At 39.7% G+C, this 26738-nt stretch overlaps 1 protein-coding gene across 3 annotated transcripts; it reads right to left on the minus strand.

Annotated features, from left to right (window-relative positions):
• Positions 1 to 110: 110 nt before the first annotated feature.
• On the minus strand, positions 111 to 26370 carry MPHOSPH8 (M-phase phosphoprotein 8). Of its 3 annotated transcripts, XR_011150720.1 has the most exons (15): positions 26074 to 26370; positions 22125 to 22280; positions 20381 to 21226; positions 17396 to 17492; positions 15476 to 15601; positions 15301 to 15389; positions 14035 to 14175; positions 13149 to 13235; positions 10941 to 11095; positions 7368 to 7522; positions 5957 to 6084; positions 5242 to 5325; positions 5054 to 5112; positions 4052 to 4322; positions 111 to 169 (listed from the first exon to the last, which is right to left on the minus strand). XR_011150720.1 is itself a non-coding variant. In XM_069014029.1 (14 exons), the coding sequence occupies exons 1-13, from the start codon at positions 26332 to 26334 to the stop codon at positions 5068 to 5070; spliced, it is 2370 nt and encodes a 789-aa protein (XP_068870130.1). In that variant the 5' UTR covers positions 26335 to 26370; the 3' UTR covers positions 1993 to 4322; positions 5054 to 5067. The 3 variants fall into 3 exon arrangements, 2 of the variants coding, with proteins under 2 accessions (XP_068870130.1, XP_068870146.1); XM_069014029.1 differs by lacking the exon at positions 111 to 169 and having other exon boundaries at positions 1993 to 4322; XM_069014045.1 differs by lacking the exons at positions 111 to 169; positions 5054 to 5112 and having other exon boundaries at positions 1993 to 4322.
• Positions 26371 to 26738: the final 368 nt, after the last annotated feature.

A 26738-nucleotide genomic window follows, 5' to 3' on the forward strand; every position in this document is an offset into this window, starting at 1 on the left:
GAGCAGGGGCCAGAAGAGCAATCTCTCCTCTCTGTTCAGCACTTCCGAGACTGCAGCTGAAACACTGTGCCCAGTTCTGGGCTCCTGAAGACAAGACAGATGTGGGAACAAGCCCCATGGAAGCCACTGGGTGATCCCTGTTTCGGTGCACAAGTGTGGCACCATACCACTAATAAACACAGTGCAAGTCAGTACTGTGTGGCTGTACTTACCTGGACTCCCTGCACCGTGGAACCACTGGGGGCTTCCTGGTAATCATTTGGTTTCAGGAAGGGTGGATGCAGGGGACTCGGTCTGGGGGATTCACTTGTGGTTTTAGGGATCTTAACCCTGCTATTCACGGAAAGAACTATTCTGATCCTGACACAGCAGAGCTGACAGACCCAGGAAGGGGAGGGAGCTTTCAAAGCCTTTAAATCTCCTGTGCAAGCTTTTCCAGATGGGAAAGTCTCACCCAACCTCGTAAAGCCTTTTTGAGAAAAACAAACTGTCAGCACAGCCTTTACAGGTGGGACGGGCTGGGACAGCACTTTTCCCGCACCCCACGCCCACTGGATGATTGTATTCAGTGTAAGACATGCAGCTGCTGTAACAGGCCTAACAGGGCTTTCTTCCCCAAATTCATCTTTGTTCTTGGCTAGGGAAAGTCCGTACAAGTAACAGCTCCAGGACACAAGACTTCTCATGAGAAACTCAGAGTCTGTGATAGAGATGGAGATGTCAGCACATGGGTAATCATGTCCCCTCAAGCTCTGGTGGCCCATGCCCACACAGTTGCAATTAATCCAGTTTTGGAGCAGGCAGTCATCTCCCTGTGTATGTGACAATGTCTTAAGTTCCCATACACATGATTCTCAGCAGCAGAGCTGTGTCTTCCCTTAAGAGCAACAGGCACAGCAGAGGAGGGAGGCAATGGGAAGGTCTGACGCTGCTACTATAATTGCACCAGTGCCACCAGTAACTGATCAGAGGAGTTCCTGACACTTCAGATCATGCAGGAAGTATTACAGAAATTCTTGAAAGAAGATTGATTTGTAGCTACCATGCATGACAGGTGAGACTTTGCTGTGGAAAAAAGGTGACTTGAAATCAAAAAGAACGATCTTCTTCCTGGTCCCTTCCTCCTGGCTACTATACTTGAGGTATCTGAGATTTGAGAGACCGCTTTTAAACCTTAATTTTTCCTGCTGCCTGTTCTCAAATTTGTAGTGTGTGGTGTCTTTTTCAGGTATTTTTTTCCAAACTTCTCTTTGTCCCTCACTCAAACATTTTAAGACACATTCAGAAGATGAAAAGTACTGTCCTTGTTTACATGGGACACAGAAAACCAGGAATTTTGAAGTGTTAGGATTCAGTGATGGGCTTGCAGTGGCTTAGAAACATTGCCTTTATAGTTCTCTTGCCTTTTTAAAAGACAAGATTCCATTATGGACTCCAGCAAAACTAAACACACTGCTCCAGGAATGCATCCTGCAGGGTTGTCACTGCTCCCATGATCCTGGGCAGCCACCACTCTGACAGACTGACTGAAGGAAAGACATGTTACACTGGCTGTTTTCCAGTACCATATGGAAAGGCACATGGTGGTAACAAAACTACAGCAGGGACAGACAAGCAGAACATTTTGGGACAGCTCCTGTGTACTTGGAGCAGTCCTGGGGGCTAAGAAGGCAGCTGAATGCTGTGCTGTCTCCTTCCCATATTGGAACAGCTTTCTTAAATTCAGACTGATCAAAACCCATCGTGTTTTTGCAAATGGGTGCAGAAAGCACAGAAGACCTGTGACAAGGTCAGCTGCATCACCCACCAACCTTCAGTACCTGTGAAAGAAGCCAGGAACAACAGTACTGGTGATGGAGCACTGGAGGTAAGGACTTCGAGCCTTCAGAACCATTTGCTACCACTGCAGTTCATAGGAACTGCAGCTGCAGCCCTTGCTGGTGGCAGCAAGAAGAAACTGAGCAAGTACTTCACAGGTATTTCTCCACAGTGCCTAAAGAATTGTTTTTTATTGTAGCTACTTTCTCTCCATCCTTTGTCCACCAAAACCTTTTTCAGCAATTGAATTAAAACCATACAATAAAAATGGACAAAACCCAGCTTCAAACAGCTTTTCGTACACTTCATAAGCATCTTCAATGGGGATTCTGAATTTATATTGCCAACTAAAAGAGGAAGATGGCTGCAAAATATCCATCCCTTAATAAAGCATCATGAAAGCCAGATTTCATTCCCATGTTCTGTAGAACTCCTCCCTCTCTCCCAAGTGCCTCAAGATAAAAAACAATACAACCCCCCAAATCAGCAGCCTTTGACAAACTACTTGCTCTATCAACTCTTGGAGCATTACTAGACATTTTTAGGTTAGACTGTACAACAGTTTCTAAACAGTATCTCTAGCATTTGGACAATTGTTCAAAACACCTTTTATCCCCGCCTGGAGCAGCTCCAGCATTTCCCACTGGCAGGTGCTGTACAGAGCTTGTCCCACACACACTGTGCTGCCACACGTCCTACACCGGAGTAACTGCAAGGGGCAGCCACGTACATGAAAACTGGCACTCCAACGTAAGGAAACACGAGCGTCCCCTTTCCTTATGCATCATCCAGGGTTATGCACAGTGACTAAAATTTCAGCTACACGAAGTCCCAAGTGCTGGCAGTGACATACCTGATTCTCAGCCAGTGCCTTTCATGCATCTCAGGTGTTCACACTTAGCAAAGTGAGGTATCTAACATATTTCAGAGAGGTGGAGGTATCAAGTCTGTTCAAAACCCAAACTTGTTAAGATTTCATCAATACTGTGCAAAAACATAAGCAACTATTCTAATGAAAACAGAAATGAGGATTTGTATGTCATGCTGCTGTTCTAGTTTTATATAGCTTAATGTGACATTCCACAAAATTGGTGTCCTTTGCTACTCATTTGGCATCTCTTAAATATGAAAGATTTAAACTTCCAAGAACGAAAAATTAAAAACTGGTTAATTGAACTTTGTATTAAAAAGTCACAGTTCTTAAAAGGATACTTCATACATCTGCACCATTTTGATGGTGAGCCGTCAAAATCATCAAGAATTTATCCACAATAGTTTTGCTAATAATATAGGCACATAGTGGCATGTAAACTACACATGACAACTAGAACAGCAAAGGCACGATCTGGTTTGGTTTTTCCTACCTTTCAAGATGTTGGTTAATTTACAAAGAAAAATATTCTATACTCCATGCGGAAGTATTACATTTATATTTTACAGCACAGGACTATTACAAAACTGCTGTCATCTGATAAAATGGGTCACTTAAATAAAATAATAATAATAATAAAATAAAAATATAGCAGCTTTTTGCACTGAGGAGCTGAATTTCTGAATTAAAGGACAACATGTGTTCTCTCATCTGTCAGGTTGAGAACATCTGAAATTCTCTATGTATCTTCTTGTCTACAGAAAGCACTGCCTGCACACTGAAGGTAGTTAAAAGTTTTCTGGTTTGCTATTTTCAGCTTTTGTTTGTTTTTCAGATGTCACCTAAGACTGCAAAAGTTAAGATGTCTGATAAACTACCAGTTGCTTCTCTACTACCAAAGCAGGTTTAACCAGTGATTTAACTGGGAACGTGACTGCAACCCTCTATGAACTGAGCCTGTTCAGATGTCTTTGTTCATGCCTGCAGACTGATCGCTGTTAGTTCAAAGGGAATCACTCTAAGCATAACTGCTGTCTCATTGAGAGAAAGGAACAGCAGCAGTTTTAAACCAGAACACAGCCCTCAGCAACTTAAAAGTTAAACCTAATGCAGTCATTTTAAAGTGTAATTTCTGCCCATGACTCCAATAATATGACAGTTCTGCATTTCACATAGAAACGTTAGAGTAAGTAGAAAACTTTAGTTTACAAATGAAGATGATCTTTAAAAAAGACATTTCATGTAATTACCTTAAATAGTTCTTATATGCACCATTCCACATTGTGGAAAAGCTGAAATATGCAGTCTGGACTCCACAAGTTAAAGAAAAACAGAATTATATGTATTGGCACAAATACTTACATCTACATCTGTACAAAGTAAAAAAAGCTGACAACCCTGTCCCACCAGTGCAGCATATTCAACTGCTCTCCAACACACACTTCCTGTGACTGCCAACAAGCGACAGTGAGCTGGGAACTGAGTCCTCACAGTGTGGTGCCAAAAAGTTCCAAACTGCTTTGTCAGTCTCTGAACAGAGGAATCAGAAGAATATCCAAAAAAGTGTCAGTCCACTCAGCATGCTCAGAGGTCACTGCAGCTGCACTCTGTAAGCTCCTATGAGCAGCTTTACCTGCAAAAGCAAACAAAGGTTTCCATATCAACGCTGGTCACAGGTAATTTCTGTGTTAAACACTCCTAACGTAGGAGGCACAAGAAAAGGCACACAATTGCTACTGACTGAGAAAGGAAAAAGGGAATTACAAAGTCCTTAATAAAATCAGTTTATAGTAGCCCTACTGAAACATGGATGGCTTGTTAAAGGACTCCAGTAGAATACTGCAGCATCAGGTGGTGTTTGAACAAGTTAGCCCCAAATCTGAACCAGACAAACATACTTCCACCTGAATACACCTTTTTCCACTTAAAAAAAATTAAAGGAAAGTACAATAAAAGATTCAAGAGTATAACTTCAGTGCACCTTTTAAATCTAGAGATCTAGAAAATTTACTGGTGTGTCTTCCTAGGATAAAATAAATGCTACCAGAACAGGATTCATCTTGCAACATGTAGTGGGGAGTATTGCCCAAACCACCTGTAAAATGCAACAGACTATTTAAAAAGCAGAGTGCATACCCTAGTAAGTATTTCCAACACACAAGCAAAAACATCTGTATGAAAAAAAAAAAAAAGAAGAAAGGTGGACACTCCACATATCTTTCATTAATTCATTATTAAATCATTGAGTCATTAAATTCACAACATAGATGGAGAAAATGAATGTTTAGCTGGAACATTAGTTTATCCTAGTGCATTAATTACTCTGACTGCAGCATAAAAACATATAATTATGACAGAACTAACCCTTGGCAATGCTCCTAAGTTCTGGCAATGTCACAGGATGGAACTGTAACTGATGGAAACTGGGATAAGGAGACAGCAGAAAATCCTTAGTTTTACATTTGCAACATACAGCTAGAAGCATTCAGACTATGGAAGAGTTACTGTACAACAAATGAACATGCACATTAAATTTTGAGAACCTTTTGTACCTTGGCATTAGGAGCTTCTGTCAAGCGTATGAAAAGCTTGTTAAGGCCTGCAGTAGGGCTGAAGGAATAAATAAAGTGACTATCCTAAAAGGAAAAAGAAAATGGACAGAGTTAATGGTAGGCTGTGGCTTAGAGAGCTATGTAAGAGGACTAACAGAACACAACATTTTCACTATGCTTTTTTTGAAAGAACATTGTGTATGATGCAATCACCGAGAAAACAAGAGGACTTCAAAATTGTGCACAGTGATGCATTTAATAAATTAAAAAAAACCCCCAGAAATTAATTATTAGAACTTTAAGGTAGGTTGGTAAGAAAATATTTAAGAACTTACTTGGGTCAAAAATGTGAGAGGCTTGGTCAATAAAAGAAGAAGCCTCAGTCCCAGAATCACAGAAGGGTGGAGGCTGGAGGAAACCGCTCCAGGGTATCTAACCCCCTGCTCAAGCAGGGCCACCTAGAAGCATCTGTCCAGCACTATGCCCCTGACTTTTAAGTCATAAATTTTTACAGAATCTAGCACAAGCAAACTTTATAGTTCTCTCCATATACAAAGAAAATTAAGTTTCATTTTAAGAAAAACCTTATCATGATAAAAAATATGCTTCATCACAATACTGTAAATTCAAATTACAGCACTGAGATTTCCCAAGATTCTCCAGGAAGACTTTATGAAGTAGTTTTACAGTCAATCAGTTATATGAAAAGATTTACCAAAAATACAGGGAGCTGGAATTTGTCGTTTAAAACCACAGCTTGTACACTGCATGGTCCACAGAGCCGAGCAATAACTTCTTTACCAAAGAAATTTGAATGGAAAATAAAGAGAAGAATTCCAGATCCTGAAAGAGAAGGCAGTTCAGTCACATGAATTTGAAATGAGATACAGTATTTAGAACTGCCTACACTGGACCTTTGAAGACAGGTACACATCCGTATACATAAAAACCGTTATATGGTGTGTATATATATATGTATTAAGAAACAAACATGCAAAAATCCCATTTCCCAAGGCAGTGGATCCAGAAAACTTGGCTTGGCCACCAAGTTAAGGACTTTTGGCAGCAGAAATAATTTAATGTGGCTATTAGAAAGGACTGCAAAATAGAAACAGCAATCCTCAGCACAGTTCACTTCTGTGGTCTCGGATTTACCCAAAGAGAGTTATGGAATTTAGTGTGGTTTGGGTCTAGTCAAGAGAATAGACAACTGAGCCCAGTCAATTAAAGATCTTTATGAAATGCACTGAAATTCAATAAGCAGCAACTTTAACTACCCACAAATGCTTCATTTTAATATATAAACTTACATGAAGTTTCTTAATTTTGTAAGATTAGATACCTATAATCATGAACTGGAAGACTTACCCAACAACTCTGAACAACCAGAAAACTGAGCAGACATAACCACTTTCAATCTTAGTTTAAGTGGATTCTAATAGTCACACTGATTTTTCACTTCGAGAAAAATCAGTCAGGTATTTCCCTGATATACTCATCAAAAATGACTTTTAGCTAAGCCAAGCAGCAGAGAATAGCATCTGAATTCCTGGAAGAATAAAGAAACATTCCCAAATACCTTGGGAATTTTGATTCCCAGCTTTTTCAAAGGTTTTGTGGGCAAAACTAAGTTGACTGCAGCTGTTTCCTTTTCCTATTATTTCTAGGCTGCATTTGTCTCAGGGCAGTGCTGGAGCTACATTCCAAGCCTCCAGGACATGACCTACTACTGTCTACAAAACAAAAGGGTCCACTACAAGATTTTCTCTATTCATCTAGTAAGCCTAGATTTTCCTGAATCATTAATTCTAAGGTAAAGGTAAAGCACTCCTTTCCTGTAATGCCTATCACTGAACTAATGTAACCCATGAACAGAAAGACGCTGACACTCTGTACATGGCAATTAAAAAAAACTTAAAAAAAAATACACACAAACCCTACCCATAATACATCAAAATACAATTGCTCTCCCTGTGCTCCAAAATTAGGCATTCTTAATGTCATGTACTGCAAACTCATACAAAAATAATTTTGCATAGGAGATAATTTAAGACATGCTTTAAATATATTATTCTACCTCTTTTAAACAAACAAAACCCCCACCACCACAACAAACCCTTCCCTACCTTCTGGCACATTTTGTGGAGGTTTATAGTTAAAATCCATAGAAAAGTCTGGCCCTTCACAGAGACGATGACACGCAATTGGGAACACTGGCTCCAGCAAAGCAAGGCGGGCTTCAAAATAATTCCTGATGGTATCTTCTGCTACTTTTGAGAGTCTGAAAGACCAAACAAGTGAGGCCTGTAGTTCACACAGTAAATTGTTTTACCAGACATGGGCTTGGTGAGAGCTGATACACACACACAAAAAAAAAAAAGATTCCAGATGACCCTTTTAGATTCCTGATTTTCAGGAATGAATGTCTTCATCACTAGCATTGATGCATAGATGAACCAGAGGTCCCAATACTTTGTTAATAAAATAATTTATCAACAATCTGTTTGTGAAATTCAACTACTGGGTCGAAAAAAATAAAATGTTAATACAGATGCACTACAGTAGATAAAAAAAAAAGAATCTAACTAGCCACATATTTTGAAGGCTTTTTATAAGCAAAGATATCCCAGAAACATCAATATATACCTGGTGGGTGAACAAACATCACCACTTTCCCAGCCTGACTGTATTATCAATCTGCCTGCAAGTACAACATAAAAATAAAGAAGTACATCCCTGTATAATTTTACTGGCAATACTACTGGAAAAATGCAGTTCCCAGATAAACTCTGTGAATAACACGGTGAAAAATCAGCAATACTACCACTAAAACAGGCTAAGTGGGGGTTTTGTTTGTTTTTTTGGGGGGTTAGGGAGGCAGGAGAAACAAGCAGCCCAGCCTTCAAAGAGAGACCACATTTCCCACTGGTGTCTGGCACCTTTGCAGGCAGGTTACTCAGTAATCCTCTTCAGAAAGCTGTTTTGTCAGAAATGGGTTTTACGTGCTTTAGCACAGCAAAGGTCCCGCCTGTGGCAGCTTTGTAGCTTTTTCAGTTATTATTCAGAGCACACCTCCCTGCCCTGCTAACTGAGACTATCATCTGCAGAATCTAAAACTTCGGTGTTTCACTGGAAAGAAACAGCAAGAACTGCCATGCCAAAGCAAGCCCCAAAGCCCACAGCCTATTTTCCAGATGCTTGACAAAGCCCTATTAAAGATGAGAAATTTAACAGTCCTTTTTTGGTACACTGTCCTATTTTCCAGCAATCTGATTAAGAGCCATCCAAAACTAGAAACTGCAGCCAAATCACATCTCCTTAGATCTACTTAATCCCTTCTAAAATCCCATGTATTTGTGACCACAGCATTCAGCAACGAGACCCGTGATTCAGTTTTGCTGTGCAAAAATATTCCTCCACTTCAAACCTATCACTAGATCATTTAGTAGAATGGCCTGCAGAACCTGTCTCATGGCTTTGGGTTATTTTCTGTTGTTGTTTCCTGATTTTAGATTTTGATATTTTAAGCATTTTATTTTCAGTTCCACTACTACTATATTGTCCTCCTTTCCAACTAACAAAAAGCACTGAACTGGTATTCTCTCAGGTAATGAGTCTAAAAGCTTCCTGAATTAGCAAGAGCTGTGTTACTCCCTGTATAGTTCACATCAGCACAGTGGTACCCCCTGGACATCAATTTGCATTCATCAATATTTAATTTCAACTGCCACTTCACTGCCAAAATTACACGGTCAAGATCTTCCGAAACCTCATTATTTGGATTAGCCAAAACTAAAGGTGGCAGATGTCACATAGGAAACAAACTGGAAAAGGCATCAAATAGTGAATGAGTGACAAAGTCTCACTACACTGAACAGCAGACACCAGATCACTTATCTGAATGCTTGCTGTCACCTTCAACATCTTAACTAACAAGTCATGATTTGCTTCCCTGAGCAAGAATCAGCACACTCCATTCATCCACTTCAGCTGCCCCTGCTCACTTTAACAAGTTTCCTGTGTCTGAAAAATAATTATTTATGCTTTTAGCACTTTTATTTTTCCTTTTAGCCTTCTACAAGAGAAAAACATTCCTTAAGTGTTCATCTGCTCATGACAGAAGTTTGATACAGTGATCTACAATATCAACAAACCTTACAGGGCACTAAAACCACTGGCATCATAATACTTTCCTCCTGGTATGAAACTGGATCCAAACATGTTACTTCAGCAAAAATCAGTAGCACAAAACCTATCTGGAAACCAGTCGCTGCTGGTGCACCCCCACGATCAATACTGGGTCTGGTCCTGTTTAACACCTTAATTAATGACCTGGAAGATGGTGCAGCGAACCCTCAGCAGGCTGGCAGATCAGACAAAACTGGGAGGGGTGGCTGAGACCCTCTGGTGTATTTCTGTCATCCACAACATACCTTGACAGGTGTGACAAGTGGGCTAACAGAAACCTCATGATGTCCAGGTATCTTCAGAAAGTTTCCAAGGACCTGACAACCTCTCTGAACAGCCTGTGCCAGTGCTCCATCACTCTCAACAGGAAAAATGTATTTCCTGACGCTCAGAGGTAGCCTCCTGTGTTCCAGTTTGTGTCCATTGCCCCTTGTGCAATCACTGGGAGCCACTAAAAACAACCTGACTCCATCCCCTTCACCCTGTCGCTTCAGGTGTTTTTTGATTGATACACATTGAGCATTACAAGGTAGTTTCTGTGAAGACAGATTTAATAAGTCAGCTGATGGGAAGCACAGGAGATCTGAGGTAGAAAACAGCCAGGGCTTTCTATACACTGGAAGAGAATAAGCTTGGACTACAAACTACTTGACAGATTGTCTTAGATTACATAGATGAATCATTAGGACTAAATTATGATGAAACAAGAAAAAAATCTTGCACTGAGACAGTGGTCTTCCAGCACTAACTATGCATTCATGGCAAAATCTCACCTGCCCCTGAGACCCTCCCTGAGTCTTCTCCAAATTTCAAGACTGCTGGTTATCATTTTCTGCCCTAATACATTAACTATCAGTATTCCTCCAAATGGATATTTGAAGAGCTTGCTCCTTCTCTGTATGTCTTAGTTTAACTCAGTGTATTTTCACATGACCATACGACATGAACACTTCACATGTCACACACCATGCACTGCTCTTCAGCCATTCTGCATGACGATGATGATGATGATGATTTCCATCATCTATTGGCATGAAAGCTTTATCCCTAGCACTTTCAGCTCACAGTTGACGTTTAAAGGTCCAACAACATCACAACCACCTGCACAGACTTTTCATGGTGCTTGTACTTGGTGTTCTTTTGTTTGATTTTTTTCCTATGCTTTCTAGCAAGGTATTTTATTTGGCATGCCCTACTAAGAGCTTACATTCAATGGTCCAGTGTTTATACACTTCTAACTTTTCATGATTGCTGTACCTTTAGTTAAAGGAATCTTTCACTTCACTTTTTCTCCTTTCCATACTACTACTCAGTGGTTGAGCACGTGTATGCCAATTCTGTTAGCTCACATGATTTTGATTTCACATGATTTGTTAGTTAGCTTTCTGCCCAAATCAGATCTGTTTTCTTTCCTGACATTTCCCCCTCTTTTCCTTGACTTAAACCAAAATTATGACATGCCTAGTATTGCAAACTTCAGCAGAACAAACTTCCAGGTACAGTTTACTCACGTGTCCAAGTGGCTCTTGAGCTGCTCATATACCAGTACGTTATTGCACTGTTTAGCAAAATGCATGGCACTGTTCTGATGCTTGGACAAAATGTTGCAGTCAGCTCCGTTTTCAATCATGAGCCGCACTATATCAGAATTCCCTCTTTTACAAGCCTGTGTGGAAAGGGATGATAAACCCATCGGAACAGAGCATAACGTGAGAGTAAGAACTGCAGAAGTGAATTAAAATTCAAACTTTGTTACAATGCAGAACTATTAACTATTTGCTCTGAGAATGGTAACACAACTTGAAACTCAGGAACACACTCCATAAATATTTTATCTTTGTCCAGGCAATACTACAGACCCAATCCTACAGAAGCAGCAACACTCAGGATTACCAAGCAGACATAATTAGAAAAAAAAAAATTACAAAGCAAACCCCAAAGTTCTGTGAAAACATTTGATCTGCTGGAGTTTAGTAACTGTAAATTTTCTTGCAATTGTTTACCTGAGTAAGTATGTTTTTGTAGAACTATTTAGAAATTATTAAAGTAACATTTCCAAGTGTCTGTTTTTCTATGCATCTCAGTTTAAAATGGTACTCTGAGTATGCAGTATATTTACAGAATTTGTCCCAGACTGGTATGTAGCTATGTCAGACAGCCACTGTTAATCCTCTGTGTAAATGTTCAAGGCTGTTCACTGTTACTTACAGCAAGAATTTCAGGGCACATCAACCAAGGACTTACAAAAGCACAGGAAAATCTAAAAAAAGTTTTACTTTGAAGAATGCAAACACACTCTTGGTCACTTGTTTTCAAATACTTCATGCAGACAAATTAGGGAAAGGCACAAGAGATACAACATTTTTATCTTTGTGAGGCCTTTCAGAAGTCAGCTTCTGAAATTTATCTCTGCTCTGAACTTTGATCTATGCCTTCAATCCATAAGCTTCCATAAATAGAACAACCCACCTGTCGTCCTCAAACCAAAAAACCCAGAAAAATCTCACACCACCTGACAGAAAGGAATTGAGTGTTAAGACTTTTTTCCTCTGGTAAGAAAAGTATGATCAAACTCCTAAGGTTAAATAAGAGTGACTTGATAAACACACTGATATGTTTATCCACAGAGGGCTAACCTTCTACTTGGTGTTCTTTTGTTTGATTTTTTTCCTATGCTTTCTAGCAAGGTATTTTATTTGGCATGCCCTACTAAGAGCTTACATTCAATGGTCCAGTGTTTACACACTTCTAAGTTTTCACAATTGCTGTACCTTTAGTTACTGGACATGAAGATCCTATTCTCTGTATCTACATCACAAAACAAACACCTGGAATAAGTCACTGTAGGCTGCTAGTCAGTTTGTATAACTGTGCATCCAAGACTATTAAAAACTTTAAAAACAATGAAGGTCAAGACTGAAGTTCATGGAAGTCGACAAACTGTGAAGAGATTTTGGATTGAAGTGGCTGAGGAAACCACAAGTGAGTTCTTGTCTTCAGAGAAAATGCAAAATCCCCACACTTGTTAAGCCTTACAGAAGGCAGAACAGAAACAATACCACATTGTCTGGGCAGGAAAGCTTCTGTAACCAAACAAACTACACTAACAGCCTACATATATAAATACAGCAAGTTTATCCAAAGGGGAACTTTGGTGGAATTCATTGACATAAGGAAAAAAATATTAAAAGCACAGACTGTTTTAAGAGTATTAGAATTTTCCTGTTACAACAAAATTTTAAAAAATAATAATAAAAAAAAAAAATCAAAATTTCCTTTGTGACTGGGAGAGTAATGGTGCAGAACAGGCACTGGGAATTAGACTGCAAATTGGCTATTTTATTTCTGGCCTGCAATAAAACAGCAAGTGTCAATCACAGCAACACACAAGTGAAAGATTTTTGAAAGATTTTCCTTTCTGGAATTTCTCTCTTCCTACTGACAATCTGATTATCTCAGCTGGAAGACCACATCTGCATTTCTCTGAGCCAAACAACGGAAGAGGATGATGAGCCACACTGCATGCTGAAGGCATCTGTGTTTATTGTTTAGATATTACAGTACCTTAAAGGAATGGATTAAAACTCTGCTTAGAGTAACTATGAATAGTATTTTTATTTCAAATATGGTACATGTTCCTGAAATGAATTCTACAAAGACGTTATTAGTTTGGCAAAAGTATTACTATTAAACCATATAAGGACAAACACGGAATTTACCTTCATTAAGGCAGTTTCACCACTGCTCTGCTGCATGTTCACATATGCTCCAGCTTCCAGAAGAATAGCTACTGTTGTTAGAAAATTCTGGGGAAAAAAACAAACCAAAACCACAACACAAGTAAATAAAAAATATTCTGATTTTGTTTCAGAATGTAAAATGACATTTACTTAAAATTCATCCATAGAATTCAAAACATGAGTCATGACACAATTAACACTGTTCTCTCCCATGGCTAATAAGAGCAGTTCAGACTTAGGCAAGTGGATGGCCGTATCTGTTTACAATTCTTACTTTTTTTCTAAATCTTGCAATAACAACCATCACAAGAAGGAAGCAGTGTGTTTGCACCTGCCACCAAACTGGAATGAGGCTCCCTTCTGGCCTTCTATCTCCTGTACGTGGGGAAGCACATGGACCAACCTGAACAGAAGAGTGCCCTCATGAAACCCTGACTTGCTCTAACTTACTGGTTTAGCTGGTCTTAGTTTGGGAAGAGATTGCACTGTGTCCACTGCCCAATTGCTTTAAAATAGCAAACCCTGTTTAATCAGAGATTTTCTTTCTAAGTCTATCCAGTTTGGATTCTGTATAGCCAGATATCATGACAAGCAATTCTAGCACAAGAGCAAACAGAAAAAAAATTCAGAGATACCCTCTGCCTCCACTTTTCCTCGTATGATATTCTCCGCTCAGGGCATGGTTTGTGATCAGAACTTATTTACACTACAATAACCACAGCTGCTGAAATCATGCATTTAAGGTCACCCTGTTGTATGTTGCTAACTACTTTTTAGGCATCATCCAAAGGTAAAAAACTGTGTACCACCTTTAAACGTAAGTAAAAGACCCCAGAACCCCAAATACAACAATAACCAAGCCAACCTTTTCAGCTGCATGTATCAATGCAGTTGTTCCATTTTTCTGTCTACCATTAACTTTAGCTCCTTTCCTGATTAGCACCCGCAGAAGGTCATCGTGCCCTCCAGCAGCAGCAAGCATTACCAGGGTCATTCCACTTGCATCCTAGAACAAGAATCATTGCCATAAAAAAAAGCAAACACGTCAAGATAAATCAAAGCTGCAAGACAAAAACTGCAAGCACATCAAAAGGTTTCACAAAGATTTCCCTCCCTGGCAGAAGAATTCACACATACATGGCTGCCAGATACGAGTGAACTATCACCTCCCACTTCTCTGGTCTGCAGGTCTCACACTCTGAGCTCCATTATCTGCAAAATCTGTAACATTTGGAGGACCAGAACAAGAAGCAGGAAACCCAGAATGAAGCAGGAAGAAAAGCTGTAAGGCATTTGAGGGTGGGGAAGACAGCAAGACAGTGAAAAATAGAAGTCAGCACTCCTGCAGAAAAACCACTATGGCTCAAGTCAGCTGCTCCCACAACACTGCTTTTTGATTTTCTCAGAGTGTAAGTACAAAGACACTTTGTGACCAGCCAGTCTTCCTCACTCATTCTTGCATTTTTCACCAGACCTTACAACTCACAGAACACATGCTGGCCTCAGTAGTTCATTTGGCATTTTCCCTACTACGCTACGTAAGTCTTAGCACAATGTGGAGTTCTCAAAACGCTACGTAATACAACTACCCAAGATCACCAGTGAAAATACCGGTACTGGAGATTTTAAAACTCAAACATGGAACTAGAGTACTGTTTAACAGGAAAATAGATCCTTGAAAGTAAAGCCAGTAAGAATACAGCTGATGACAAATTGGCAGAAAACTAATTATGAAGTGAAGTGGTCCCTGTGTGTCAAACGACTTCCAGGTTTTTGGGGGTTTTTAGAGTTTTGTTTCCCATGTACAATGTTTTACGTAATTCAGCCACTTGAACTGATGTTCATTGTTCCTTACAGCATGCATAGTTCCACATTTAGTCAGTTAAATACACTGGGCAAGCTGCCTGGAAAGCTACTCGGATGGTTCTATCCAACTTCATTTTTTCTTGGAAGAAATGGAGAACAAATACTGAAACTTCCAAGTCTGTACTACTTTTTGACACCTTGTGCTTTTTTACCTAGGTGAGATGTAATTCTGCTACAATAGAAGAGGGGAAAGCTTTTCAAACAAATCAAAATGTGTATTCTTCCCTCCTACTGTCTTCCAATACTTCTACTGCAGAAAAATTACCTCTTGATCCAGATTATACTCTTCATTTGAAGAAAGCGCCATTTTCACTGTCATGTAGTCTCCACTTTTAACAGCATCTCTCAGGAGAGCTAGAAAATAAATTCAATGCTATTATAGGATATTTCCCTTTGAAATGTCAGCTAAGAAATACCCCTTCTTCCCAGAAAATACTCACTACTTGATATTGGTTCTGTTGATACATGATTCTCATCTTCTCCATCAAGATGCTTCTGGAATTCTTCTAGTGTCAGCCATTCTAACTGCATGTCCATACCCAAACTTAGGACTTGCTGTTTGCCATCTATTATGTATTAAATTTTGTGGAAGAAAAAAAAAAGTAAAATAAGTAACAAATTGCAAATTTTCAAGCTTGCCCTTGCTTCAATCATCAGCAGCTTAACATATTACTGCTGCTACTTTTCATTCAAATGAACTCTGGCAGCCAGCATGGAATGGTTCTCAGCAACAAAGGCTATATTACAAACAAACATAAAATGCTTTTACTTGAAAGAAACTGTTCATTTGTTGTAATAAATAAGGGTGAAGTGATTAAGGGAAGGTGAACACTCCATCACTGTAGTAGCAGAAACACCAGAAACACACTGAAAAGGTATCACTGAGTTTCAAAAGAAAACTTCATTTCACCCCCTGCAGAGGCAAGAACTGGAGCACTAGAGATGCAAGCAGGAATGCAGACAATCTCAACTACAGTGTTCTCCATTTGACACAAATCCTCTACTTCTCAATCACCTTCTGCAGCAATGCAAGTCCATGTGTCTGTTTTATCTCTTATATTTCTCCTTCCTTGTACACCTTGCTCTTTTAATTCTTCTATGAATTTATATTCTAGCAAAGAGTCTTCTCTTTTGCAGTTATTCTCGTAATATTCACTTTTTTTTTTTCTGAAGCTACATTAAACAACTCAAGTGTACTTCTGATGTCCTTAATTCCTAGAATATTAAGACAGTTACCAAGAGTGACTACTTGAGCCACTAACAACTATTACATAACAAAATTTAAGTAAATGACCAGCATCCATCTAGAAGAGATCAGTTCTCTTTCTCTAAGTATTGGAGCACAGGAGCAAGCTTAACATAAGACAAAAGTCAGGGAGAATTAGTCCACCTCCACCTAGCCTGGCAAATCTGAGTTCTGACTGCTTTCAACACGGTACCATCTTCCTTTTAAGAAATGCAGCCTAGAATTATGCATAAATTACTACTTCTAAAAAATGGTTCAGTGTATCTGAATGGTTCAGTGATGACCACACAAAGGACAAGTGCTGCAGAGAATCAATCATTAACAACAATGATTAATAAACAATCTATGCCACTTTCAGAGAAAGCTGTTTCTCTAGCAATAGCTGTTTGAAGTATCATAGCACCTTCTATATCCATTCATAATTATCAAAGGTGCAGCTACCTAGTTTTCCTCAGCTCATCCTCATCAAACTAGTGAAGGAATTTATCCTGAAGAAAGTAATCCAGATTTGTTCTGAGATCAAGAGCAGTAATGCTAACAATCCATTATACTGTCAGGGATAGAAACAGAACGTGGACATTTTTCACTGTGTATCAAATCATCCAGTTCTGGTGATATTTTACAGGTTGTACAATATAACTCATCCTTGTGGCTAAAGCAGGAGGCAAGAAGTTTGTCTGATGGGAACCTCTCTAGTTTTCCTGAACAGAAAAACTATATATGCATAATATTGTCAGAACACTTCTGAAAATAGTCAATAGTTGGACAACTTCCTCTAAAAAAAAAAAAAAATTACTATTACATGCCAGAGAAGCACAGTTGTCAATATTAATTTAAAAAGGGCGAAATCTTGACTTGTCTACAAAAATGTCAGAGACTTCTATATACTTCCAGGTTTCATACATGAAGCATATATTAACATTCTCATGAAGCATATATTAGCAAAGCCATTAACCAGAAGACTTTTGTTTCCTAAAATAAAAGCAGAATTCAGGGTTTTTTTGGGGGGAAGGGGCAGTGTATGTGTTACAAACCTATACAATATCTTGTAGAAATAGGAAGAGAATGCCCTGAAGGGTCATTCCCTGCTCTGTTTTAAGCAGTTAGCACTTACTTTTTAGGCCCTTCTGTTCTTTTCTGCTTTTTTCTTCTTTTTCAGACTCTTTTTTTTGAGATTTTTCTTTCATTTCAGTTTTCTTTACTTCTTTTTCCTAAAAATGAGAACAAAGATTTCAGTGGTAGAGAAAAAATGGAAAATAAACTCCTTTCACCACTCCAACAACAAAGTATATTTACAATGAATAACTACTACCAGTACAATTACTACTACTGTATGCAACAGACTTGTTGGTAATTCCTGAAAATTAAACAGGTGAGTCAGGAGTTAAGTCTGTGAAGGCTTCTTCCCTAACAGAAGAGGTATTATTTCCTGAACACAGTTAGTTCATATTTTTACTGCATCCCAGCCATTCAAGCTGCTTTATGGAAGAGCTGCAGATATGCCAAAACCAGCACTTTTGAAGGAAATTCAAAATTATGAACTTCTCATTTGTTCCAAATACTGAACCTGAGTAAGAAGAATGTAATTATTTCAAAGTATTTAACAATTTTGTGGCACCATATTTGAAGCATTATGATAGCACTGACTTGAACCTCAACTGAAAAAACTTGACATTTGGACATAAAAGGTTCCAAGCTTTCCAACTTACACAGAACACCATGGCAACAGTAATTTGTGAAAAACAGACACTCAGCAAAATCCACCCAAACTCATGATATCCATGCAGAAGTCAAAGCTTAGCAATATCTAATATCACAGAAGAACTTTACTGTAGATGTAGATATATAATCAAATTTGCCAAAATGGAATTCAACTGTCTCTACCAAAGTCTGCCTTTCTCCTCCTGTAATCTTCTCTCTCCACTCAGACAGCAAATTTACTGCCGAGTAGGATGGACACTAACCTGGCAGAGGGAACAGCACTGGCTCTCTGAAAAACTGCCCCAGAAGAAGTCCTCACAAAAATTTACATATATGCTACCATCTCTCTGACACAGGAAAAACCTTAATTAAAACAGATTAATTGGGTGTATCATTAGGTATTAGCAGAGTTGAGACACTTCATTGTTTTCCTCACTGCCTCCCTTTCCTCCACAAACCTCGGCTTTTGATCACTGACGTGATTAATGCTAACACAGACAGCTGTCAATCCTGGCAGATGCTCAGTATTTAAGAGGAAATCCATAACTGATTAAAGGGACTACCTTTAACAGGGGGCTGTTAAAATCAGTAATCCTGAATTCTATTTCAGATTTCTAATACAGATCAGATGCACAATGTACACATTTATTTTTTGGGGTAAATGAAATGGAAGGAATGGTTCAGCATGCAAACTGACCCCAAACAGAAAAGACTGTTATAAATTGACATGGCTGCTGCTCTAAAAGCAGAGTTGCATAAGGAAAGACAACTACCTGAAATACACATGACTACTTTCTTTGAAAGATATCATCTGCTTGGGCCAACAATTCAGTGAACAAAGAAACCCCTGCTGAACTCTCCACCAAACCCACCCATGTAAGTCCACAGCTGCTCCAGAGAATAACTAACCAGTTACAGAAAACACTGTTTAAGCCTTCTACACTCAAAAGAAGCGAGGAGCAGAATGCCTTCTACACTTCCCTGGTACCTCAGAGCACGACTTTCCACAGAGCACAACCATAAAAAAAGCATAGAGACACATTACTGAGAATGCTGACTGAAGAGCCATAAGCAAACCCACTTTCTTCTGCTGTTGACTTATTCATGGTCAAGGTGACATGATTTTTTTATACTACTGGTAAATAGAACAGAATTCCAAAGATTTTTCCTATTCTTGTCTCTTTCTTACAAACACTATAGCCTCAAACTATAAGTAAAATATTTGGATAATAAAGGACCATACCACTTAAACTAATTAAATAGCCTCTGACACTGGCCTGTGCCTCAGAGTAATTCCTTGTTTTCCAGAGCTTTCACCACTAAGATCCTCCAAAAACACTCTTTTGTGTAGCTCTACTCTGAGATTAAGCCATGTAATACTCTATTCCCAAAATAACTTATTTAAGGCGACCTACTCCATACATACAACAATCATAAGCAGAGGATCACTGCTAAACCTGCAGAAGAAACTTTCTACCGTGGAATTATGGTTTCAGAAGTGGGATATAGTCCAGTAAGTATCAAGGTGTTTTGGCTGCAATTCTGTTAAATCAGAACATGGTTGCTCTGAGCAAGTAATGTTTTACAAACTGCAAACTGCATTAGAACAGTCTGAAGCAGCTGAAAGAAATTATATTCTTTCAAATATATATATCCCAGAAACATTACAAAAAATGTTTATTTTTGTCATCATTTTTTTCTTCTGCCTTTACAGTACTGCTTTTCTTAAAACACTACTGCATTAAATAAGGAAAAATAAATATGCTGGTATTTGCTTACCTCATTTCTTACAACAGATACAGCATTTCTATTTAATATGAAACCATGTCACGAAACTAAGCATTTTCTGTAAGCTCTGCAGGAATTCTAACAAGACAAGCCTGCTGCACATTTATCTGGGAGACCCAGGTTTAGAAGTGATTTTAGCATTCCAGTTCTCAGGTAGGTGCTACCACGTGTAGGCCCTAACGGACTGGCTGGCATCTGACAGAGCAAGTCCTGCAAGAGCAATGCTGTTCTGTCTTACTACACAAGCAGAAAAAAGACAAATGAGGAAACTCCTGAAGGTGGGCACGAACAGAGCTAAAACCAACAGCATGCCTTGGAAGAACAAGGAATTTCATTCCAAGATGGCATAGTAAACAGAAGAAATTTATCCTTTCCCATTTTAAGATGGCCTCCTGTCTAAAGGGGGTAATGCTTTAGGAGTGTTCAGAATCCAGAAATTTTCCAGTCTCTGTTATACACTGTGCAGTGGGTTCTTTAAGATCATGCAGCTCAGTACCTTTCCAATTTGTACTTTTCTCTTTACCATCACGAACAGTCACGGTTTGAGGTATCTGTACCTCGAAGATGACTGATTTTATCCCCAGCCCCAACCCTAACACCCTGTGCTTACCTCTCCAGGTGAATCAATGGGCTTACACACCCTTTCATCAGTGCTCAATTTCAAACCCCTCTGCACTGGTGAAGGAGCAGGTGACACTTTCTCCAACTCTCCTGGTACTTTTTCTTGACTTGTTTGCTTTTTGTGCATGCTCTTCTTCTCTAAATAACTATCTTGAATTTCTGCTTTTCCACCTTCTTCTCTATAGTCTTCTGCTTTCTGAACTTTTTTCTTCTTTCTTTTAACCCTAGTATCAACACTATCATCTTCATTACTTGCTGATCCATCAAGACATTTATCAGTAATGGGATCTTTTTCATCAATTTCTTGTTCTAATCTCTCTTCTCCACTTACTACCTTTTGTTTCTCATCTTTATTTTCAGAATTTAAGTTTGAATTTTCATTATCAATTCCTTGATAAAATGTATCATCTACAGTGCTTGATTCTGAGTCAAACTGAACATCTCCATGCTTCTCCTTCTGTGTTTTTTTATTTTCTCTAGAATCTTCTTTCGGTTTTATTTTTACATCTTTAACTTCTCCCTTCTTTTTCTTGTTTTCTTTAGCATCTTCTTTCTTTTGCTTCTTTGGATCCTTTGAATCCTCCTTGGTTTCTGAAGTTCTTTTTTTTGGCTTTGAATCTAAAACCAAAGTATCTGAGGCATTTTCACATTCTGTTCTAGGTTTTTCCTTGAGTTTTGCAGACTTAGATTTCTTCTTCTTCAGGTCATCTGAACTTTTATCCTCTCCATCTTTTGACTTCTTCTTTTTCTTCTTTGGTGAAACATCATCTTTTGTTTCACTTTGCCAGTCACTGTCAGACTCTGCTTCAAATATATCATCATTTAGAGATAGTTTCTAAAAGGTAAAGAAAAAAAATTCAAGTTTTTCCTTCCCCAATAAACTTATCACTTTGGTACAAGGTATACAAAAATGGTAGTGGTCATGCTTGGGAAAGTAAATTTTTAAGCACTTTTATATTTTGATCCCTGCCAAGGTCATTCGTCATTGCCAAATTGCAGAATGGGACAATACAATTCTAGCTTACTTACCTAAATTACATTACTAACTGCTTGGATGAGAATCAGTACACAAACAATTCAAGTAAACCAATTATACATCCAACAACCAGATTCCAGAACAGAACTAAATCTGAGCTATTTTACATCAAAAATAATTGATCTGATTTTGTAGTATTTACCTACAGGTTTCCCAGAAGCAAGGTATGAGTTTTCAAAAAGGATCCTTACACTGCTTTTTTCAAACTAACTGAGCAGTTAAAAAGAAGAAAAGAAAAAGCCATATTCTGCCCTCTGGCAACCAATCTTTCTGCATGCCTCTCTTATCAAACTTAATATGTAAAACTCACTGATCTCCTACAGAAAGCAGGAGGGTGATTAGAACAGTGTGCCCAGCTTCAGTGACAAGACAATATGCATGTGGGTAGGGAAAGAGGGTTATTTATGTTGTCAAAAACAAACTAAAATGACCATACTTTACTTATATAGTCCCATTAAAAATGGAAATGAAGTTTAAATAGATTAAGTCTACAAGCAAACTTGTCAACAAAAAAATCCCTACTACCAGAGAACCACAACAAAATTAAGTTTCCCAAGAAACAAAACAGTTTTAGATGAGACTCCTTAAGCCTTCTTAATTCCACATTTCAAATGCCTTCCCTTCTTCACTCCCCTCATTAGCAGAGTCTAGATAATGATTATGTCTTCAGTATAAGATAATGAAAGTTGAAACACACCTGTATGTCTTTTCTAACAGGTTTAGGCTTATTGTCCACAATCTTTTTTCTGAATTCAAGCAGCACTTCTTTGCAGTCTTCCAAGTGAACCTCTGGTTCCCACGTGTCATCATCAGAGGTGTATCCTTTCCACCGCACTTTATAGAGAATTTTACCCTGTAAGAAAAGCCCACAACATTTAATACAATACAGCATAGGATTGCATCAGCTAGTCAGTTCTTGAGGATCTCAGGGGATATACAGTTTTGTGTATATTGAAATTAGTATCTCTGTAGTTGGAGTAGTTTTATCCAAAATAGTTGCAGTATGTAACATTTGTTCAGAACCACAGCTGCAATGTACATATCATAAATTCCCAGTCATTTTATCAAAATTGATTTTCTGACACTTATGAAACTATTTTTTTAAAAGTTTTGGTATTTCTTCCATAAAAATTTCAAGCTTGATTTTTTTCTTTTTACTGAATAACTTGATATAAACCCCTAAGATTTCTAATGAATTAACACCATTCACCAAGCTTTATACTGGAATTCATAATTTATGCTTTATTTGTGATCAATTTTATTTTTGATAAACTGAAATACCAACAATTAGGAAAAAACCCCAGCAATGAGATCAAGTTAAACCTAGACAAAAATATGCGTGTGCATCTCAGTGGAGTTAGTTACAAAGATCTTGGTAGAAGATTACATACAAAAATCTGAGACCAATTGTTTCAACAGTATTTAACTTCACTGAGGGACAAAATTGCACCTTGTAGCTTCTATCTAGTTTTTTCTACTAGATTAGGAAGTTCTTTGCCATTAAAAAAATTAATTTTTTTAAGCAAATGTACTAAGGAAAGCACCTTTGGAGAGGCAAAATAGTACCACGTTCTTTCAAACATGGACTGATAATGCTCTGAAAGACCTTACAGTGATAACCAAGCCTGGAGAAAGAAAGCTTCAGAAGAACTGCATTTGGCACTTACTGTTAAATGTACATGCATAAATTTTTTGCCTGAGCATAATTAACCTTCGACCAAGTGTATATACATGCCACTAAACTTTAGCAACCAACTAACCAACTCTATTTACAATCTTCTGTATTTTGCTTCAGAGACATCTAAATAAATAAATAGCCTATATTCAAACACATTAGTTTAACACTTCTCTTAAAATTTAGCTTAGCCCTACGTTCTTGATTTAGGAATTAAGTTTTCAAAATCTTATTTGCCTGTCTCCTCTTTCTTTCTTCTAAAGGGGTTACTTACGAAATAAGCAACTAGTAACTTTCTTATTACAGTCACAGAGTGTGTTAGGTTATAAGAGATCTCCAGAACTAACAAGTAAAACGCCCTCCCGAAGCAGGACTGCCTGCATCAGGCTGCTCACATACCTGCCAGTCAGTGTACCTATGCAGGTTTCCCTGTGTTCCACCTTGTGTCCACTGTCTGTCTCACCCTTTCCCTGTGCACCCCTGAGAAGGATGTGACTCTGTCCTCTCTACATCCTCCTGTTAAATAGACACAGCTATTACAATGATCTCCCCTGATTCTTCTCTTCTTATGGCAAAGCAAATCCAGCTCTCAGCTCCCTGTTTTCATTATCCTTCTCTCTGGTATGTGCACGTCTCTTCTGTCCTGGGGAGCTCAGAACTTCCACACTATGCTGGATGCATCTCAGCAGTCTGAGAAGAGAGGAAGAAGCATCTCCCTTGATCTTCTAGCTACACTCTTGGATGCTGCTGGTCTTCTTTGCTCAAGAACTGCTGACTCATGTTCAACTGACTTGTCTGTAGGGACTCCCAGCTCCTTTCCTGCAAATCTACTTCCTAGCCAGCTGGACTCTCACCTGTCTGGTGGCACAGAATTATTCCATTTCAGCTGCAGAACTTCTGCTAGCTGCAGTTAGGTGCACCCTTGTAACTCAGGCAAAAAATGAGCTACAAATCCTTTTTTCATTAACTGAGAAAGCTGCATAAAATAAAGTGTAATGCAAATGCAAAACCATTTGGCTGTTGAATGAATACATCCCATACATGGAGAGTGACAGAAAAATGCAGCTTAGGAGAGTTATACAAACTTCAGCTTAAGTGAAAACAGAAAATATTGATTTGCACACTAAAGAGACACAGCCTTACACTCACCTATCAGCACTTTTACTCAGTATTGTTATTTTTTTCCTCTGTTATCCCTTAGAAAAAATACAATGCTTCCAAGCATTTTTATCCTGCTCTAGCTTCTGTGAGAACTAGTGATGGGCTAGATCCAATTTGTATGGAAAGCAGTACTACCACATCATTAAACACCAGAGTTAAGGTTTCCCACTTCCACTGGGGAACATCACAATTTGCACCAGAGCCTGTTGCTTTATTATAACTGAGGTGCAGTACGAAAGGCTTTTGAGATACACTGAGAGACTACATTTCCAAACTTTTGACTGCTTGTTCTCTTAAGTAGGACACATTAATGTTTTATTTATCCACAGGTGTAACTCCCCAGCCCAATCCCAACCCAGGAGTGCTGTCTCTCCTCCTACGCTACTATCAGACCCAGCAACACCAGTACTGTGAGTGAGAAGAGCTTCCCGGTGCAAGGACTGTCACTTCTGTTCTGTAACACAGAACACCCGACCCGCCTCACGCCACGCTGGACAGTGGCTGACTCAGTCTGTGGTGACACATGGCTTTTCCCAGCCATTTTGGGAGTTAGAACTCGGTACGAGTTCCTGCCTTGCCCTGCACTTGTGAAGCCCAGGAGCACAGGCCCTGCTGCAGAGCAACCGAGAGGGCACCTGATGCATTTGGAGCTCACGCCACAAAGCCACAACCAACATGTGCTGGTACACCCACGTGCTGAAGCTCATTGCACTGGAGAACTCAAGCACATAGAGCTCAGAACGTGCTGCAGAACGGGCTGCTTGGAGGAGGATGGAAGGAAAAGGGACACCCTGTTACCAGCACGTGCCAATGACATTTTTAAGAGATGGTACTTGATGTATTCCAGTACTCTTTATTGGTATGTCTCACCACCACGACCACTACCACCTAAACCTACAGATTTTAGGTTCCATCACTTGGCGGTGGGGGGGGGGGGGGGGTTGGTAGAAGAAGAAATGAAATGAAACAAAACGAAATGAAACAAGAAGAAATCCTCTTGTTTTCAAGCCTGACTTACGTTGACCAACACTTCACACAGGCAAAGCTATAAATACGGTATTACCCTGAGAGCATAACATAATTTAAAGACATCAACATATTTCAGCTAAAGTGCAATTTAATAACATCACAAATATCGAAGAAAGTGCTGATCTGAAGGTTCTCCAGCCTAAGGGTTTCAAGACTCTGATGTTTTACATGGAATTGACAGAACTTTATAATGTCATGTACCTGAATGAAGCCTAAAATGAAAAACATAAATCTGTTAAAATAAAAATCTTTCAGGCACAACATCATAAAAACTCCCTATAATGATTATTTTTTCTATTTGAGGTTTAGGAAAAATTTTCAAGAACTTAAACTAGTCTAGGTTGCTTTCAAATAAACAAATTAAGGTTTGGTATTTCAGTGTAAACAACACAAGATCACTAGAGCTTATTTTTTAATTAGAAGAAGACTCTTATTTTAGGAGGTCTTCCCTTGTTTTGTAACCCAGTGAACACAGTCTCTGGCAACATACCTTGAAAACATCCCTAAGTTCTCAGTTATATTCAACCCTGCCCATCTCTGCACTAAAACATTTCACATCAAAACAGCAGCGCAGTTCAGCCCTAAGAGCCAAGAGTAGTTTAACAATGCAGACAAACCACAGCAACTCAGTAGAGATATCTTTGGCTGACGAGATTGAATCTGGAGTAAGGGACAAAAAGCCTCCTTGCACCACTGTGCACAGCCTATTTTAGATTGCTATTGTAACGGGATTACTCTTTACGCGTGGTCCTCGCCCAGTGTAAGAGACCCGCGCACTCACCCCCTCGGTCTTCACGTCAAGGATCTTCTCCACCTCGAACACGTCCTCCCCCTCCTCCTCCTCGTCCTCTTCGCTCTCGCCGCCGCCAGCCTCCCCGCCGGCTGCCACCGCAGCACCCGCCGCTTTGCCCGCCCCGCCGCCGTCTCCCTCCCCGTCCTCCCCATCCTCCGCCGCAGCGGCCGCCGCCGTCTCCTCCTCTCCCTCCGCCCCCTCCGGCCTGGCCGCCGCCGCCTCAGCCCCGCTACCGCCCGCCGCCGCCATCTTGGGCCGAGTTTCAAACGACAACGGCGCAAAGCGGCTGCGACATCCGCGGCCGGGCGCGGGGGGCGGGGCAGCGGCCGCCCCAGCCAATCGCCGCGCCCGCAGCCCGTGACGCACGGGGCCTCGTGCCCTCCGCGCGGCGGCCGCGGGGCGGGACTCGGAAGGGGCCGCAGGGAGCGTCGCGGTGCAGCTCCCGGCCCTGGGCGGGGACAGCTCCCTCGGGAGCGGGCTGCTCGGAGCCTCTGCGACCTGGCCTTGGGCACCTCCAGGGATGGGGCAGCCGCAGCTTCTCTGTGGCCTTGGACACTTCCAGCCGTGCGGCATCCGCAGCTTCTCTGGGCAGCCTGTGCCAGTGCCTCACCAGCCTCACAGTGAAGAATTCCTTCCTAACATCTAGTCTAAAT

Source organism: Aphelocoma coerulescens, chromosome 1, assembly GCF_041296385.1.
Source record: "Aphelocoma coerulescens isolate FSJ_1873_10779 chromosome 1, UR_Acoe_1.0, whole genome shotgun sequence".
NCBI lineage: Eukaryota > Metazoa > Chordata > Aves > Passeriformes > Corvidae > Aphelocoma > Aphelocoma coerulescens.

What these genes read in the sequence shown, in the direction of transcription:
- MPHOSPH8 (XM_069014029.1), bottom strand. Translation starts at nt 26,334, where the DNA reads ATGGCGGCGGCGGGCGGTAGCGGGGCTGAGGCGGCGGCGGCCAGGCCG. An exon ending in CTGTTAGAAAAGACATACAG is followed by an intron (nt 21,227 to 22,124) that starts GTGTGTTTCAAC and finishes TTTACCTTTTAG; the next exon opens with AAACTATCTCTAAATGATGA. An exon ending in TCCAGCTCCCTGTATTTTTG is followed by an intron (nt 5,326 to 5,956) that starts GTAAATCTTTTC and finishes TTTTCCTTTTAG; the next exon opens with GATAGTCACTTTATTTATTC.